This window comes from Eucalyptus grandis, chromosome 10 (genome assembly GCF_016545825.1).
Source record: "Eucalyptus grandis isolate ANBG69807.140 chromosome 10, ASM1654582v1, whole genome shotgun sequence".
Classification (NCBI taxonomy): Eukaryota; Viridiplantae; Streptophyta; class Magnoliopsida; order Myrtales; family Myrtaceae; genus Eucalyptus; species Eucalyptus grandis.
Window position 1 is genome coordinate 35,129,632 of NC_052621.1, and position 14,684 is coordinate 35,144,315.

Genomic DNA, 14,684 nt, shown 5'->3' on the forward strand with positions numbered 1-14,684 from the left:
TCTCTGACCAAAAAGCAAAAATCGAAATTTCTCCAACGGTACTCGGCATTGCCGATTTATTTGATGACTTGTTCCGGTTTTCTACTGTATGCAGTATAGGGTCCACATTATAATCAATTTTGATTTCGATGAGAGAGAGAAATTAACACACTCGTCGACACCATAAATATTTATTATCACATACTTATTCAAGCTAAATTGACCCACAAAATGATTTGGCATACAACTTATGCATTCTTCCACAATGATTACCCTAATCCCAAGAAGTGGTTGTTTGATCTGGCTTGGGTGATGCAATAGACTGAGATAAGACGAGACAATATGACTAACGAGTGAAATTAGGGATTAGGATTTTTATTTCTCTTGAAAAATAAAAATATAATATGTATTTATATTACTTATGTAGTTGGGGTGGGCAGTTCTACACTTCAAACCTAATCAATACCCATCAATTCCCATGGGAAGGAATGCAAGTGTTGGTAAATTACCTTTTCACTTTGCATTTGCACTTTTTTATTCATTAAGCCTACTATCCTCAACACTGTCGATTTTTTATTTTTATTTTTTATATCTCATTACAATTCCCTACTATACAATAGTATAGGGTCCGCATCAATCGATTTTGATTTCAAAGAGAGAGATATAAACGCATAAGTCATACGACACTAAAAATATTATTATCACATACTTATGTAAGCTAAATCGAATCGCAAAATGCTTGGCACACGACGAAAGCATCCCTCTATGACAATTATCCTTATTACTATTAAGATTAGGCGTACAAGCACAATGAAATAGAGAGTAGAGATGAGAAAGAGAAATCAAGACATAAGATTTAATTTAATCCACCCTTAAACTAAAGCTACATTCGATAGAGGATTTCACTAAAATTAATATCCGTCACCTCTTTGCTACTAACCCTCAACTATAAAAGAATATATGTGGACAATAGTATCTATTCATGGATTTACGCTTAAATTGGCGATTGAATACAAGCTTAAATTATAAAAGCTTTCTGTCGATCGAGGGCCATTCCCCTTTTGATCGATGGAAAACGTGGTGACTGTTCGATCGGATGCACTTGCACTTTGCTAAGCATAAAAAGGAAGGAAGGATAGGAGATAAAATGAACAACAAAACAGAAAAGCGGTTATAAAAGACAATGACCAACACCAGCTCACCCAATTTTAGGATACTACGTAATTCAATCCCAAATTGATTAATCCAAGAATGTCGTGTGCCAACCTTTCCAATCTCCCCCCAACCCACCCTTGACAGATTCATCTTCCTTAAACTCCCCAAAAATAGGCTCCCCCCATAACTAACCTCCTCCCTCTCTGCTTCTCTCTCTGCTCCTCTCTGTTCTTCTCTCCTCCCATATATTTCTCCGAAATCTCCCCTTCTTCCGCACGGACACACGCGCGAATCCTCGTTTTCCTCGCATCGGGAGGGAGAAGAGCCGCCCAACGCAACGATCGTAAACCGAAGAGAGGATAACTGCACATGCATTCCCGCCGGAGACGCACCCGACCTCTCCCTAACCCTACAATAACAACGCCTCCTCCTCCTCCTCCTTCTACCATGAACTTCTCCTCCCCACGTCCCACCTCAGCATCGACAGCATCCTCCTCTCCTTCCCCCATAACCGCCGCCGCCGCCACCACCACCTCGACTTCCTCCGCCTCCAAGAGCAGCTCCACCACCCCGGCCTGCGCCGCGTGCAAGTACCAGCGCCGGAAATGCGAGCCCAACTGCCTCCTCGCCCCCTACTTCCCCTATGACCGCCAGCACCAGTTCCTCAACGCCCACAAGCTCTTCGGCGTCAGCAACATCACCAAGGTCATCAAGAACCTCGCCCCGCACGAGAAGGACGAGGCCATGCGCACCATCATCTACCAGTCCGACGCCCGCGCCCACGACCCCGTCCTCGGGTGCTACCGCATCATCCGCGACCTCCACCGCCAGATCGAGTTCTGCCAGGCCGAGCTCGAGTTCGTCCTCCGCCAGCTCGAGCTCTGCCGCGCCCAGGCTCAGGCCCAGCAGGAGGCCGCCATGCAGCAGATGATGGATCCCGGGGCGGCGGGGGCTGGGGCGGGGCCGGTCGGCTGCGACATCGTGAGCCGGGGGGATCTGCTGGGGCAGGGGTACGGCTATGTCCAGCCGACCGCCGGCCATCCGGGCCAGGAAGTGGAAGGTTATATCGGTAATGGCCAGGACGGGAACGATCAGGCGTCTTTGCAGGATTTCGGTGCATGGGCCATGCAGGTCTCCACGTTCCCGTCGGACTTTCAGATCAAGCAGGGGTTTGAAGGTGGATGTGATGATATGAGGCCCATTATGGACATTGCAGACGACAGGAACGATGGCCTCAATTTGGAAGGCGAAATCATCGACGAGAGAAGGTAAGCATCGTTTAAATCGATTAGATCCATCTTTTTCATTACACCCATGAATGTTCGATCTGCCAATTTGATGGAATCGCCAATTTGTACGCACATGAACTTTGCGAGCGGTGTCGCCTCGACGATTACATCGAATCCAAGCATTTGATAGAAGCAGTCTCGTGTCTTTCTGCAAATGACTGTGTTGGCACAGGATGAACATAGAAGATGAGCATCATATACCTTAATAAAATTTATGAGCAAACGGATCACAAAAAATTACGAAAACCAGAGTCTTGTCATGAAGATGAGAGTAAATTTCTTTATTTCGTCATGTATAGTAATGTTGCTATCCGAAGATATTTCGATGTGTGCAGAGGAGGAAAGGAGCATGCATGATTATTCGTCGAGAAAGATCATGAAAGAAAGAACGGAATTAAGTTACTCCATGAATGCGTAGTCTCGATGATGAGCTCGCTAATACTGTTAACACCGTCTAGACTTGCATCGATAGATCTTTAAATTCCTTCCACATGACATTGTAGCACTTCGACTCCAACTTGCTGGCTTTGGTTTGATTCTAACAGTACGTTGTGCATGAAATATTGCAGCGATCATCATCAAGCCATCTTGGAAGATCACAAAACGGAGCTAACAGAAGAAGAAGATGATCCCCGCCAACAAGTCCTTGATCACGATCTGAAAGGCGCGGCTACTTTATTCACCCTCACAAATTGTACAAGCTAGACTTTTGCTATGAACAGACCTACCCGTGCTCATCCCGAGCAAAGTGTATTAGCGGTCTAGCCTTTCCGTCGTTACACTTTTGGTTTAGTGAAAAAGATAAGCGCATCTTTCTTTTCCATCTTCAATTTTCAAAGGGCGAGAAGAAAGCATTTTTGTTAGTGTCTTAATAATGTCGAAACGTCTGCGCATGCGCAAGTACATGCAGTATAACTCTCATGCAATGGCTGAACCGGTACACAGGACATATAGCAAAGACATATGTATGTGATGATTGCTCCCATCCATGTATCGACACGACCTAGATGACGCCGCCGCATGCTATTCAGATGTATGCAGCGTGCATGATCCGCAAGAGAGTTTCAAAGGGAGAACAGCAACGAATTGGAACAAATTGCAGAGCACGTAGGATTGGAGAAGAAGATAAACGCGCGAAAACAAGAAGGCCAAGGCAAGCATGACTTGCCAAAACATGAGGCAGCAATATGGCTGAAACTTTCGATTAGATATGAATGTTCAATAAGAGTGACATCGAAAGGGGACAAGGACCCTGGAGCTAAAAGCAAGACAACAGGACACTTAAGTCGCCAAAAGCTACGAAAGCGTACACTTAAGCCAAAATCGGAGCAAAATGGATCACTGAGCCAATCCGCCAAAATCCGGCCAAAATGCCGACGTGGCATTTTTCCAAGGAACCGAGCCAAAAACGACGCCGTTTTGCATGCCGACATGGCTAAATAATGCAAAAACGGCGTCGTTTTGAACTCATGGGATAAAAAAATAATAAATAAATTAAATAAATTAAATTTAAAATTAGATTTAGTCAAAATATTTATAAAATAATATTTTTAAAATTAAATTTAGTTAAAATACTTAAAAATTAAAAAATTAAAAATTAAAAATTTTAAAATAATTCAAAAATAATTAATTTAAAATTATATTTAGTTAAAATATTGAAAAAATAATAATTTTAAAATTATATTTAGTTAAAATATTAAAAAATAATAATTTTAAAATTAAAAATTTAAAAAATTTAAAAAATTAAAATTAGATTTAGTTAAAAATTTTAAAAAATAATTTAAAATTTAATTTAGTTAAAATATTAAAAATTTTAAATTTTAAATAAATTTTTAAAAATAAAAAATAATAATTTTAAATTAGATTTAGTTAAAATATTAAAAAATAATAATTTTAAATTAAATTTAGCAAAATATTAAAAAATTATAATTTTAAATTAAATTTAGCAAAATATTAAAAAATTATAATTTTAAAATTAAAAATTTAAATAAAATTAATAAAATTAATAAAATTAACAAAAAGTGGGGCCGGTGGTTGAGGGAGCCTTAGCCATCGCCCCCTTTTTTAATTTTTTTAATTTTAAAATTATTATTTTTTAATATTTTAGCTAAATTTAATTTTAAAATTATTTTTTAAAAATATTTTAACTAAAAATTATTTTAAAATTATTTTTTTTATTTTTATAAATTTTATTTTTAAAAATTTTATTTTTTAAAAATTTTAACTAAATTTAATTTTAATTTTTTAATTTTTAACTAAATCTCATTCGAAAATTATTTTTTAATTATTTAAATTTTTAATTTTAAAATTATTATTTTTTAATATTTAACTAAATTTAATTTTAAAATTATTATTTTTTAATATTTAACTAAATTTAATTTTAAAATTATTATTTTTTAATATTTAACTAAATGTAATTTTAAATTAATTATTATTTTTATATTTTTATATTTTTAAAATTTTTAAATTATTATTTTTTAATATTTTAACTAATTTTAATTTTAAATTTATTATTTTTTAAATATTTTAACTAAATCTAATTTTTAAATTTTTATTTTTTAATATTTTAACTAAATCTAATTTTAAATTTAATTTTTTTTAATTTTTTTATTATTTTTTACCACGTCGCCCCAAAACGACGCCGTTTTTGCATTATTTGCCACAGCGTGCAAAACGGCGTCGTTTTGGGTTCATTTCGCCGGAAATTCGTCGGAAAAATGCCACGTCGCCTTTTGGCCGGATTTTGGCGGAGTGGCACTTAAGTGATCCGTTTTTTTTTTCGAACGCGGCACTTAAGTGTCCTTCGCGCCAACTTTTGCACGGAAGCGTTCTTATCCCCATCGAAAGTGACCGAAACCTTTTCCACACACCAATCAGCATCTAAACGATTACTAGAATTCTCAATTTAGTTATTGAAACCTTTCTTGTCATCTTCCGCTAAATCTGTTAAAATCTCACAGAGAATTTCCAATAATCTATTGGCCATATGAAAGCATTAGCAATTCCATGAACAGAGACTAATTAAGCAATCTCATCTTTGTAGCTTTGTACCACTGCTCTTCTTTTTAACATCCCAGGTGTAGGGTTTCTTGTTGAAACCAAAAGGAATAATAATAACTTTGGAAATTTGGAACGAGTGCACAAATTGGAGGGAGAAATTATTCTTAGAATGCTTTTTGATGACTTCAATTTACAACCCTCACCCTCACATCCTTATATAATCGCAGAACATCTATAATACAGAATATAAGCATCCCACACCCTTAAAACACATTAAATGAGCCATGAAACATTAAGCGAAGCAACAAAAAAGTTTACAAAACTAATAAATGCACACAAACAAATTCAATACAACAAATGCACACCATAAATGCATTTGAAAAACAAGCGTAGCAATGCGCTTGTTAACATTTAATGTGATCTTCACATAGAGATCTTCATTCTTGAGTTCATGCAATCCACCATAATTCACTACTTGTTGATTTCATTTTTGTCTTCATGGAGGATTTGTTGACACAATAATCAATTTTATTAGTACTTTTAACATTTTAGGTTTCCCTTTGAAGTGTCATATCTTCAAGAACACCATAAACATCCTCCATACCCAACTGCAAGGCGCTCCCGGATGAAAACTTAGACCTTTTTATTCAACTACATCGATCTCTGGCCTGGGACTTGCTTCAATTTCTTCTTCCTTGGCAGAAACCCGCACTCTTGCAGGATCATCCCACCGGCTATTTGCAGCATAAATGTTAATGAGAAGCATGTAGCTTCCCATAGTTTCCTAATTATGACCGAAAACCGTGTGTGGCTATTGCCTCCACAAAATCTGTATCTCAATACATCCTACAAGCATTAAGAAGAGCTCCCCAAAACACAACCACTAGTTGACAATGGCATGAGTTTTGCTATCTCTCTAGCATCCTGAAAGGAGCCAGATCGGCTTAATAGATCAACTGCGCATGTATAATGTTCCATCTGCGGCCCGATTCCAAACTATTAAGTCATTTCATCATAAAATTTACGGCGCTTGACAACAAGCCCTGCATGAGTAAAAGCAGGAGGAACAGCAACAAAAGTGATCTCATCTGGGCATAAAATCCAGTTTCCATCATTCCACAAAAATATCTCCCTGCATCTTTTCCCTAAACTGTGCATCCCACGTTTAAAAATTACGTTACCAAATGGATTTCTATTTCAAACCAGGTCTTAGGAACAGAAAAATAAAGAAATAAAGAAATAAGAATTTAGTCATGTGCATCCCTAAGTGATTGATAATAAATTTCTTGCACACTAGGCTCTCCTCATTAAGGCTTCCACGGATCATGTACATTTTGATGAGGCCGCTCGCCACGAGGAGGTTATGATTCATCAAAGCCCAAACCACATGGCCGTGGACCTTCCGACCAAGATCGAGTGCCGCCAACTTTACACAAACTGATGAGGCACTAGAGATGGTGACGGCATATTCCCGCGATGTTGGCGAGCTGCATTTATTTGTGGAATTCCAAACAACCATCTGATTTCTTGAGCTAGGAGAATGATTCATAAGCCTCGTTGCGTAATTCAGACTATGCATACGATGTAGTTAGAGCATTCCAACTATGTTCTTGGATTCCATTTCTAAGAACAATTGACTAGCATCTTTCAAATGTCTTTGCTTCCCATGTACACATACTACAATCAAATAAGCTTCAAAACCAACGTTTACAACAAGTCCATGAATTGCTTTACACATGTGGAGTGCAATCGTAATAGAGCGAAACACAGTTACTAAGGTAGCACATGAGAATGTTTTTATTCCTTTGTGTTTTTGTTCTTTTGCTTCTTAGAACAAAAAAAGAACAGATACTCGTTTGAAAACGTTAACTAATTTTTTTTATTCCCCCGAATAGAAAAGTAGTCGGGAAATAGATTTAGAACATAAATAAAAAAGAGAAAAAATAACTTGTTATTCGGGAACAATTTTTATAAATAAGTTTTTTATTTTTATTTTCTCTTTTTTGTTTCTTCTTCTTCCTTGTCACTCCCCACGGGTTATCGTCCGTGGGCTACCTGCTGCGTCAACACCTGATTGCCCCCCACCACTGACTGCCGATCGTTGTCAATCACGAGCGGGCGGTGGTCGGCGACAACGGGTGGTGGCGATGGACGATGGGCGGTCGATGATCGACAATTGATGGCGGCAACAACAAACGACGGATAGCTAAACGCTTTTAATTCTTTTTGTAGATCATACCAAATATATTCTTTTTCTTTTTCTATTTTGAGAATATAAATTTTATATAATTACCAAACGTGTCGTTTTATTTAGAAAATATTCTGAGAAGTAAAAATAGAAAAGAATCATTTTGAGAAGAAATTATTCTCAAAAATAGAAATGTCACCATTTGCACCCTAATTCAGCATATCGACCATTTCCTCTCATTTTCATCGAACCATATACCGCCGCAGCTGCAGCATGTGGGCATGACTCCAAAACATTTTCTTTTTATCATGAAATTTTCCCCGGCACAAACACATATTAGCATCGTAATCTTACTTATTAAAAAAATAAAAAATAAAAAGGTAGGCTTGTCATGGTTGACCCGCCTCGATCGAGCAAGGCTAGGTTGGCCTCCATGGATTGAGGTCCGACTTTATAATTAAATGACCTTGCTTGGACCTATCCAAAAAAGGCTCCACGCATCTAGGGTCATTAGACTCGTGAGTCATGACGAGACCTACTAAATTAATTTCCGGTCGAAAAACATACACAAACAAAATGAGCACGAACCTTTAATAAAGCCTCAGTCGCTCTATGGGAGAGAGCACGATTTGCTTCTCCGAAAAATTTTGAATATATTATTCAATTTTCGAAATGAAAAGAAACCAACTTCCGTATACCCGGAATGTTTTGATATAAAAAAAAATAAAATTGTAAAACGTATTTATCACGAAATATTAATTAAGTAAAAAGAAAAAGAAAATAAAAGTCGATTACGCAAGTGAACCTGCTTTAGAGTTAAAGTTGATGGGTATGGGAAAAAGGGCCCTTCTCAATATATTTTATTAATTAGTACGGAGATATTACGGATAGTGCGGTGCGATCTCCTCCCGTCCCCCCGTCCCCAGAAGAATCGCCCTCCTTCGTACGGCTTTTAGCGCTTTTCAATAATGCAAGAAACTCCAAGGTACACTGTCCGCTTTTGCAACCTGCGATGCCATCTCAAATGGGGGAGGTTCATCTCGTGATCGTTGTCCCTCGACCGAACCCACTCCCCGCAAGGGGAGGAGAAAACGACACGATGGGAATACTGGGTCAGGCTTCATCTGCCAATCAAGTTATATATTATTCTCGGAATCCATCCGAGAACGGACATGTACCGTCGCGCACGCGCGACCTGCAAGGACACCCACCTGCTTCCTCCGAATCCTCCATCCGAGCGAGGGCGAAGCGACAATGCCCGCGGCTTCCAACCATCAGCCCGACCCGTCTCCCGGTACGTGGAATTCGCCTTCGCTTCTCCGTTTTCTTGGGATTCTTGAATCTTGATGGCCGGAATCTTGAATTTTTTTCTTGTTTTTTGTTTCTCGTGTGGTGATTGATTCTCTGTTTTTCTGGCGAATACCCTTTTTAGATGAGGAGGCTCAAGAGCACTTGCTCGTCGTGGACATCGGCGACGGCGTCAAGGAGGACCGGGCCAAGTTCGAGGTCAAAGGCCTGAACAAGGTTTCCGATGCCGGGGACCCCATCCTGAGAGAGATCAACCTGGAGATCCCGCAAGGGAAGATCGTGGGCATCATCGGGCCGAGCGGGAGCGGCAAGTCCACGCTCCTGAGGGCCCTGAACCGGTTGTGGGAGCCGCCGTCCGGCACCGTGTTCTTGGACGGCGAGGACATTAAGAATCTCGACGTGCTCAGCCTTCGGCGGAAGGTCGGGATGCTGTTTCAGCTTCCCGCGATGTTTGAAGGTACAATTTCTGGAATTCCAGGGCTGGGTTTGCTTTATTTGTGAGTGACGATGGAATTGAATGTTAGCCGAGGAAAGAGTGAGAAAGTTCGAGTTTTTTTTTTCGTTTTTCTCGCCTCCGCGGTGTTGCGATGGATTCAGAATGTTAAACCTGAGTGGTGCGGGGGTTAATATTGATTGACAAAATTGGTTTGCCAATTGACATGGTAGTTCGACTTACCTTCTGAAATCATCAAGTGTTTCCTGACCCGCATTTGAAGTGATCATCTGTGAATCAAGGGATAAAGAAAGGCCACACTTGTATCACTTGAGCGACTGTTGTTTATATGATGTGTTCTTGGTGTTGTTACTGGAAGAAAATCGAATAGTCGTTCCATGAATTTAATTCAGGGTCGCTACTGAGAACTATGATCTAACCAGGCTGAATAGAGTTTACTTTTGATGTAACTTTCTGCATTGAATAGCAATCTCTGCCTATAAGAATTCATAGTCAAAACCAAAATAGACTAGTTTAGCTGTCATGGTGATGGTAGATTAATGTCAAAAGTGTTCACCCTGTCCTTTTGGGTTTGCTTTTTTGGATAAGTTTAAACACTGCAAATTCATGATGGCATGTGGTGCCAAATTATCACGACCTAGCCTTCTGGGTTATTTGGTCATGTATTGTACCCTCTGTGCACAACCATTGGCAATATTGTTCTGCCACTGAACTTGGTCCTGCCAGATCAGGTCTGAATGGATCGACTCCCATAATTACGGTCTATGTGCAAGAAATACGGTGCTTGTGTTCATGGTCTTCACCTTCATATGACTTCTAGGATTTGCAGCTCTCAAATGAGGGAAAATTAGAAGTTAAGAGATGAATCCAGTTGAGGCTTAACTAATCTATGCTGTTTCTGGTTCAACTTGCTATTTTATCTTGTTTTAAACAACCCGCAGTCCTCTAAATGATGATTCAGAGGCATATTGGCTCTATCTAGTGCTCTTAATTTTACACAAGTGCTGTCGAGTGCTGTCAGTCCAATAGCAGAGGTGGTATTTCCTCAACTTCAAAGTGTCCTTAAATCACTGTTTCATTCAGTACCAAAGTCTTATCTATCAAATCCCAAGTTAGCATTGTGAATGAGAATTCTTATGGCTTACGTAGGGATTGCGCTAAATTAATTTATGTCAATGATTGAGTTGAGACCTTCTATGCACCTAAACTTTTCCAGCTTGAAAGGTGATGGTGCTTTATTCTTTTGGTGTCAGAGGGGTTCTTATTTTTTAGGAAGAAAAAAGCTAGACGACAGAGAAATACCAGATGATTAGATCTAGTGGATTATGTGAAGAACAAGTTCATTGATGTGATTATTCTAGAATCATGTTTTTATGCAATGCCACTGTCTTACAATTCTCGAAAGCTTACATCAAGCCGCAAACTTCCAGGCACAGTTGCGGATAATGTCAGATATGGACCACAACTGATGGGGAAGAAGCTAAGCGATGGTGAAGTGTTCAAGTTGCTGAACCTTGCCGACCTCGATTCCTCTCTCTTCAGCAGAGCCGGCTCAGAACTCTCTGTCGGTCAGGCCCAGAGAGTGGCACTTGCGAGGACACTAGCTAACGAACCAGAGGTGAGCCAGCGTTTCCCATTTTGTCCATTGAAAGGTCATACTTCACGGCCGATACCTAAAGTTGTGATTTCTTCTCATAAAGGTTCTTCTGCTGGATGAGCCGACAAGTGCGTTGGACCCAATCTCGACACAAAACATCGAGGACGTGCTAGTGAAGCTGAAGAAGACTCAAGGATTGACGACCATAATGGTCTCCCACAGCATCAAACAGATTCAGAGGATTGCCGACGTGGTTTGCCTCCTGGTGAGCGGTGAACTGGTGGAAGTTTTGACTCCTGATCGTCTCTCGGAAGCCAAGCATCCCATGGCACAGAGATTCCTGCAACTCAGCAACTGAAGGGCTTCCCGTTTCCACATTATCGCGTGCTGAACGAATAATCGTGTGCAGATTCAGCAGTGTTCTGTTATATCGACCTCATCTTCTGTGACTGGAGACCTATAGACTTGAAACAGTGCTTATGGAATTTGGTGGTGTAATCAAGTCATCGTATTCTCGGTCTTTGTTCTGTTTGATGTCATAATAGTTGTTGAATGAAAGGAAGATTGTCGTCGACTCCTTTAGCTCTCATGCATATAAGTGTACATTCGCGGCCACTCGCGGATATGTTTCTCGCTCTCCCGGATCAGGGAGCTGCTGATGTCCATTTTGCCAGAAACAGTTCTCGTGAACACAGAGAGGGAACTTCATCCTGATCTGTGATGTTAGCAGACAAATTCACAATGGTCGATGGACACCGAACTTTAGGCTTGGAACCAAGCCTCCTGTGCGCCTGGACTTACGGCTGGGCGACCGACAACAAACACCAGAAAAACGACGTCGGTTAAATGTCCATCCAAATACAAGAAAATGTAATTACGAGTCGTTTGAAAACAGCTTTTTCTCAATGTCATATCTTCCCTAAGAAAAGGCATGATCCTCAGTAATTCGAAGTCTAGCATTATCATAAGTAGCGTCTTTCGACACTAAGGTTCCGTTTGAATCGACATTTACAAAAGTCTTTAGTTTCGTCTTTTTCGCAAAAAATATTTTCATTATTTTCTAGTAATTGAATCATTCAAAAAAGGGGTTAATGAAAAATATATATTTAAATTCAAAAATTGACTTCCTCTTTTGAAAATAAAAAATCATTTTCCAAAATATGTTAGATATAGACTCTTGATCCCAAAATTATATACTTAAGCAAGAGAACTCCAACACTCACTTCCAAGTCCTTCGCAAGGCACTTGAGTCTTGAGGTCAGTGTTGGGTCCATTGGGGTCCATTAAGACCAAGCCCAAGTCCAAAGAGGCCGGCCTAGAACCCCAATGCCCAGCCTTGGGTCAACAAAAGTGGGGTTCAAGACACCGTCGCCTAAGCTCGGGTCCATAAAGGTTAGGCCTTAGACTTTAGTATTGTTTCTTGACTCCCCGGCGTCTTGACCTAAGTCCACAGAGGCCGAGTCTAAGACCTCGATGTCCACACCTTGATCAATGGAGGCTAGGCCCAAGTCCACGGAAGCCGAGCTTGGGAACCCAAACCTGTGCTTGGATCCTTGGCACCTAGGTCCGAGTTCACGCCCTTCAAGGTCGGGCTTGGATGCTAGTGCCCTTGCCCCAAATCTCTCATGCTCAAGCCCGGGTCTAACAAGGCCAAGGCTGGAGACCTTAGTGCCCATGAATGGGTCCATTGTGATCGGGCTCAAGATCGCGGTGCCTATGCTCGGTTTTCCGACACCCAAACTCGAGACTCTAATGCCTGTGCTCAAATTCCTTGCACCTGCACCCAAGCCCAGTCCCATCAAGACCTAGGCCAACTCCCTTGTATCCATGCCTAAATCCTTGATACTCGAGCTCGAGACCCAAGTACAGGTGCCTAAAACCCCTGCGCCTAAACTCAAGTCCATTGAGGCTAGGCCCAAGATCGGGTCCCTAGTGCTTGAGCCCAAGTCCATAGAGGCCAAGCCCAAAACCCCATGTCCGAGTTCTCCCCCTGGCATCCTGGGCTTAGCGCCAAAGCCCATTTCAAAGGGAACCGAACGCACCATAAATAGCCGTATATGAGCGCTCAGGTTTTGTTTCTTTTACGGCACATATTAAAGCGGTACGGCGAGAAAGAAACAAACACAATGAACGGCCCCCACCGACACGGGCTTGAAGCCGTCACCACAGAAAAATATATTCCATCAAACGCGCTGTCGTCCAGAGGGCGAAAATCGATGGCGGCACGTTCGAAAGTGACGATCCCATTCGGACATCCACCCCTCGTTTGCCTCCTCCCGCCGCGTGTACCGCGGCAATCATTGGACGGCTTCGGAAAATCGCCATCCCAATTTTTTAAAAGGCCCAAAACAGGCGATATAAAGAAAATAAAAGAAATTGTATTTTAGATATAAGTTCGGATTCAACAATTTTATTAACTTTTGTTCAGAATTTCTGCTCAAATCCAGTTATGTTGGGCAGGTGAACGAGACTCGAGAGCAAGATAAGAACAAATTCAATGGAGAACAATCAATCTTTCAATCACACAGCTGTTTTCCCCCCACAACAAGCCACTAAACTAAATTCCAAGACAGAACCCAAAAGGCTAAAAATATAAAAGACAAAAATTCTATTTTAGTGACCCATTATACGACCAATCGCCACGTCACCACCTCAAAAAAAATACACACGGAAAAAAAAAGAAGGAAAATGAACGGTATTTCTGAACAATTTTTATATTCTGAGGAAAAATAATTATGGCCACGGTAACTTTTTTCCACTTTCCTAAAGCGTCCAGTTCCAGATCCTGATCCTCGTATCCACCTTGCACTTCGCGCTCGCCGTCGACGCCGTGGCAGCCGACTTCCCGGCGGCGGGAGCGGTCGCCCTGATACCGCCGCAGGTGACGCGGATTCCGACCCTCGGCGTCTTCAAGCCGCCGATCTTCACCTTCACCTTCGTCTCCAGCCTGATCTTCAGCGCCAGCCCGTTCTTGCTCTTCAGGCCCGACTTCAGCGCGCTCGCGGCGGTGCTGTCCACCTGCTGGCCGGTGCTGGCGATCGACGTCTTCAGCACCGTTGTGTTCTTCTTCCCGTGCACGAAGGCCGGGATCGTCGCGTCGCCCAGGTCGACGCCGCCGCCGTCGGCGCTGACGACCGACACCGAAGTCGGGCTGTAGATGTACACGAGCTTGCTGTTGGGGTTCCGAGCGGAGACGGTGAGGTCGAACTTGGAGCTGAGGGTGGAGGACGAGGTGGTGATGTTTATGTAGGAGACCTTGAGGGAGGTCACGGTGAAGGTGGGGCGTTGCGGGCGGTAGAGGACGTAGAAGACGGCGGCGGCGGCGCCGATGAGGAGGAGGACGACGAGGAGGGCGACGGTGGTCCAGAGGCAGCAGCGGCAGCAGCAGCCGCGGCGGTGTCGGCGTCGGCGGCCGCCCTTCATGGGCTGCGGGCGGTAGGCGGCGGAGCGGGTGGCTTCGCCGTAGAGTTGGCCCTTGGTGGCGGGGAAGGAGCCGTTGGCCGTGAGGCCGCCACCGTTGGCGGCGGCGGGGGACTTGGTGGTGGGAGGGAAGGGTCTGTCGGCCATGGTGTTTTCTAGAGAGAGAGAGAGAGAGAGAGAGGATGCGGATGGCGAAGGAGAGGATGAGGGAGATAGCTGTAAGCAGGGAGTGGGGGAAAGTGGGGGGGATTATACTCTACTCGAGGGAGAGGGCGCGTGGTTGACGCGTTGACT

General features: G+C 42.1%; 3 protein-coding genes across 3 annotated transcripts; 2 read left to right on the plus strand and 1 right to left on the minus strand.

Moving 5' to 3' along the window:
* The first annotated feature begins 1,581 nt into the window (after positions 1 to 1,581).
* LOC104424131 (LOB domain-containing protein 22-like) lies at positions 1,582 to 3,128 on the plus strand. The gene is made up of 2 exons (XM_010036508.2): positions 1,582 to 2,402; positions 2,993 to 3,128. The coding sequence occupies exons 1-2, from the start codon at positions 1,582 to 1,584 to the stop codon at positions 3,126 to 3,128; spliced, it is 957 nt and encodes a 318-aa protein (XP_010034810.2).
* A 5,512-nt stretch (positions 3,129 to 8,640) lies between these two features.
* Positions 8,641 to 11,552, plus strand: LOC104423016 (ABC transporter I family member 17). The gene is made up of 4 exons (XM_010035472.3): positions 8,641 to 8,905; positions 9,044 to 9,376; positions 10,804 to 10,991; positions 11,074 to 11,552. The coding sequence occupies exons 1-4, from the start codon at positions 8,866 to 8,868 to the stop codon at positions 11,326 to 11,328; spliced, it is 816 nt and encodes a 271-aa protein (XP_010033774.2). The 5' UTR covers positions 8,641 to 8,865; the 3' UTR covers positions 11,329 to 11,552.
* A 2,181-nt stretch (positions 11,553 to 13,733) lies between these two features.
* LOC104423017 (NDR1/HIN1-like protein 6) lies at positions 13,734 to 14,537 on the minus strand. Its single transcript, XM_010035473.3, has one exon. The coding sequence runs from the start codon at positions 14,535 to 14,537 to the stop codon at positions 13,734 to 13,736; it is 804 nt and encodes a 267-aa protein (XP_010033775.2).
* Positions 14,538 to 14,684: the final 147 nt, after the last annotated feature.

Bases quoted from the DNA above. Each gene is read 5' to 3' on its own strand.
- LOC104423017 (XM_010035473.3), bottom strand. From the start codon at position 14,537: ATGGCCGACAGACCCTTCCCTCCCACCACCAAGTCCCCCGCCGCCGCC.
- LOC104424131 (XM_010036508.2), top strand. From the start codon at position 1,582: ATGAACTTCTCCTCCCCACGTCCCACCTCAGCATCGACAGCATCCTCC. The intron at 2,403-2,992 runs GTAAGCATCGTT...GAAATATTGCAG, and splicing joins GAAATCATCGACGAGAGAAG to CGATCATCATCAAGCCATCT.
- LOC104423016 (XM_010035472.3), top strand. From the start codon at position 8,866: ATGCCCGCGGCTTCCAACCATCAGCCCGACCCGTCTCCCG. The intron at 8,906-9,043 runs GTACGTGGAATT...TACCCTTTTTAG, and splicing joins TCAGCCCGACCCGTCTCCCG to ATGAGGAGGCTCAAGAGCAC. The intron at 10,992-11,073 runs GTGAGCCAGCGT...CTTCTCATAAAG, and splicing joins CACTAGCTAACGAACCAGAG to GTTCTTCTGCTGGATGAGCC.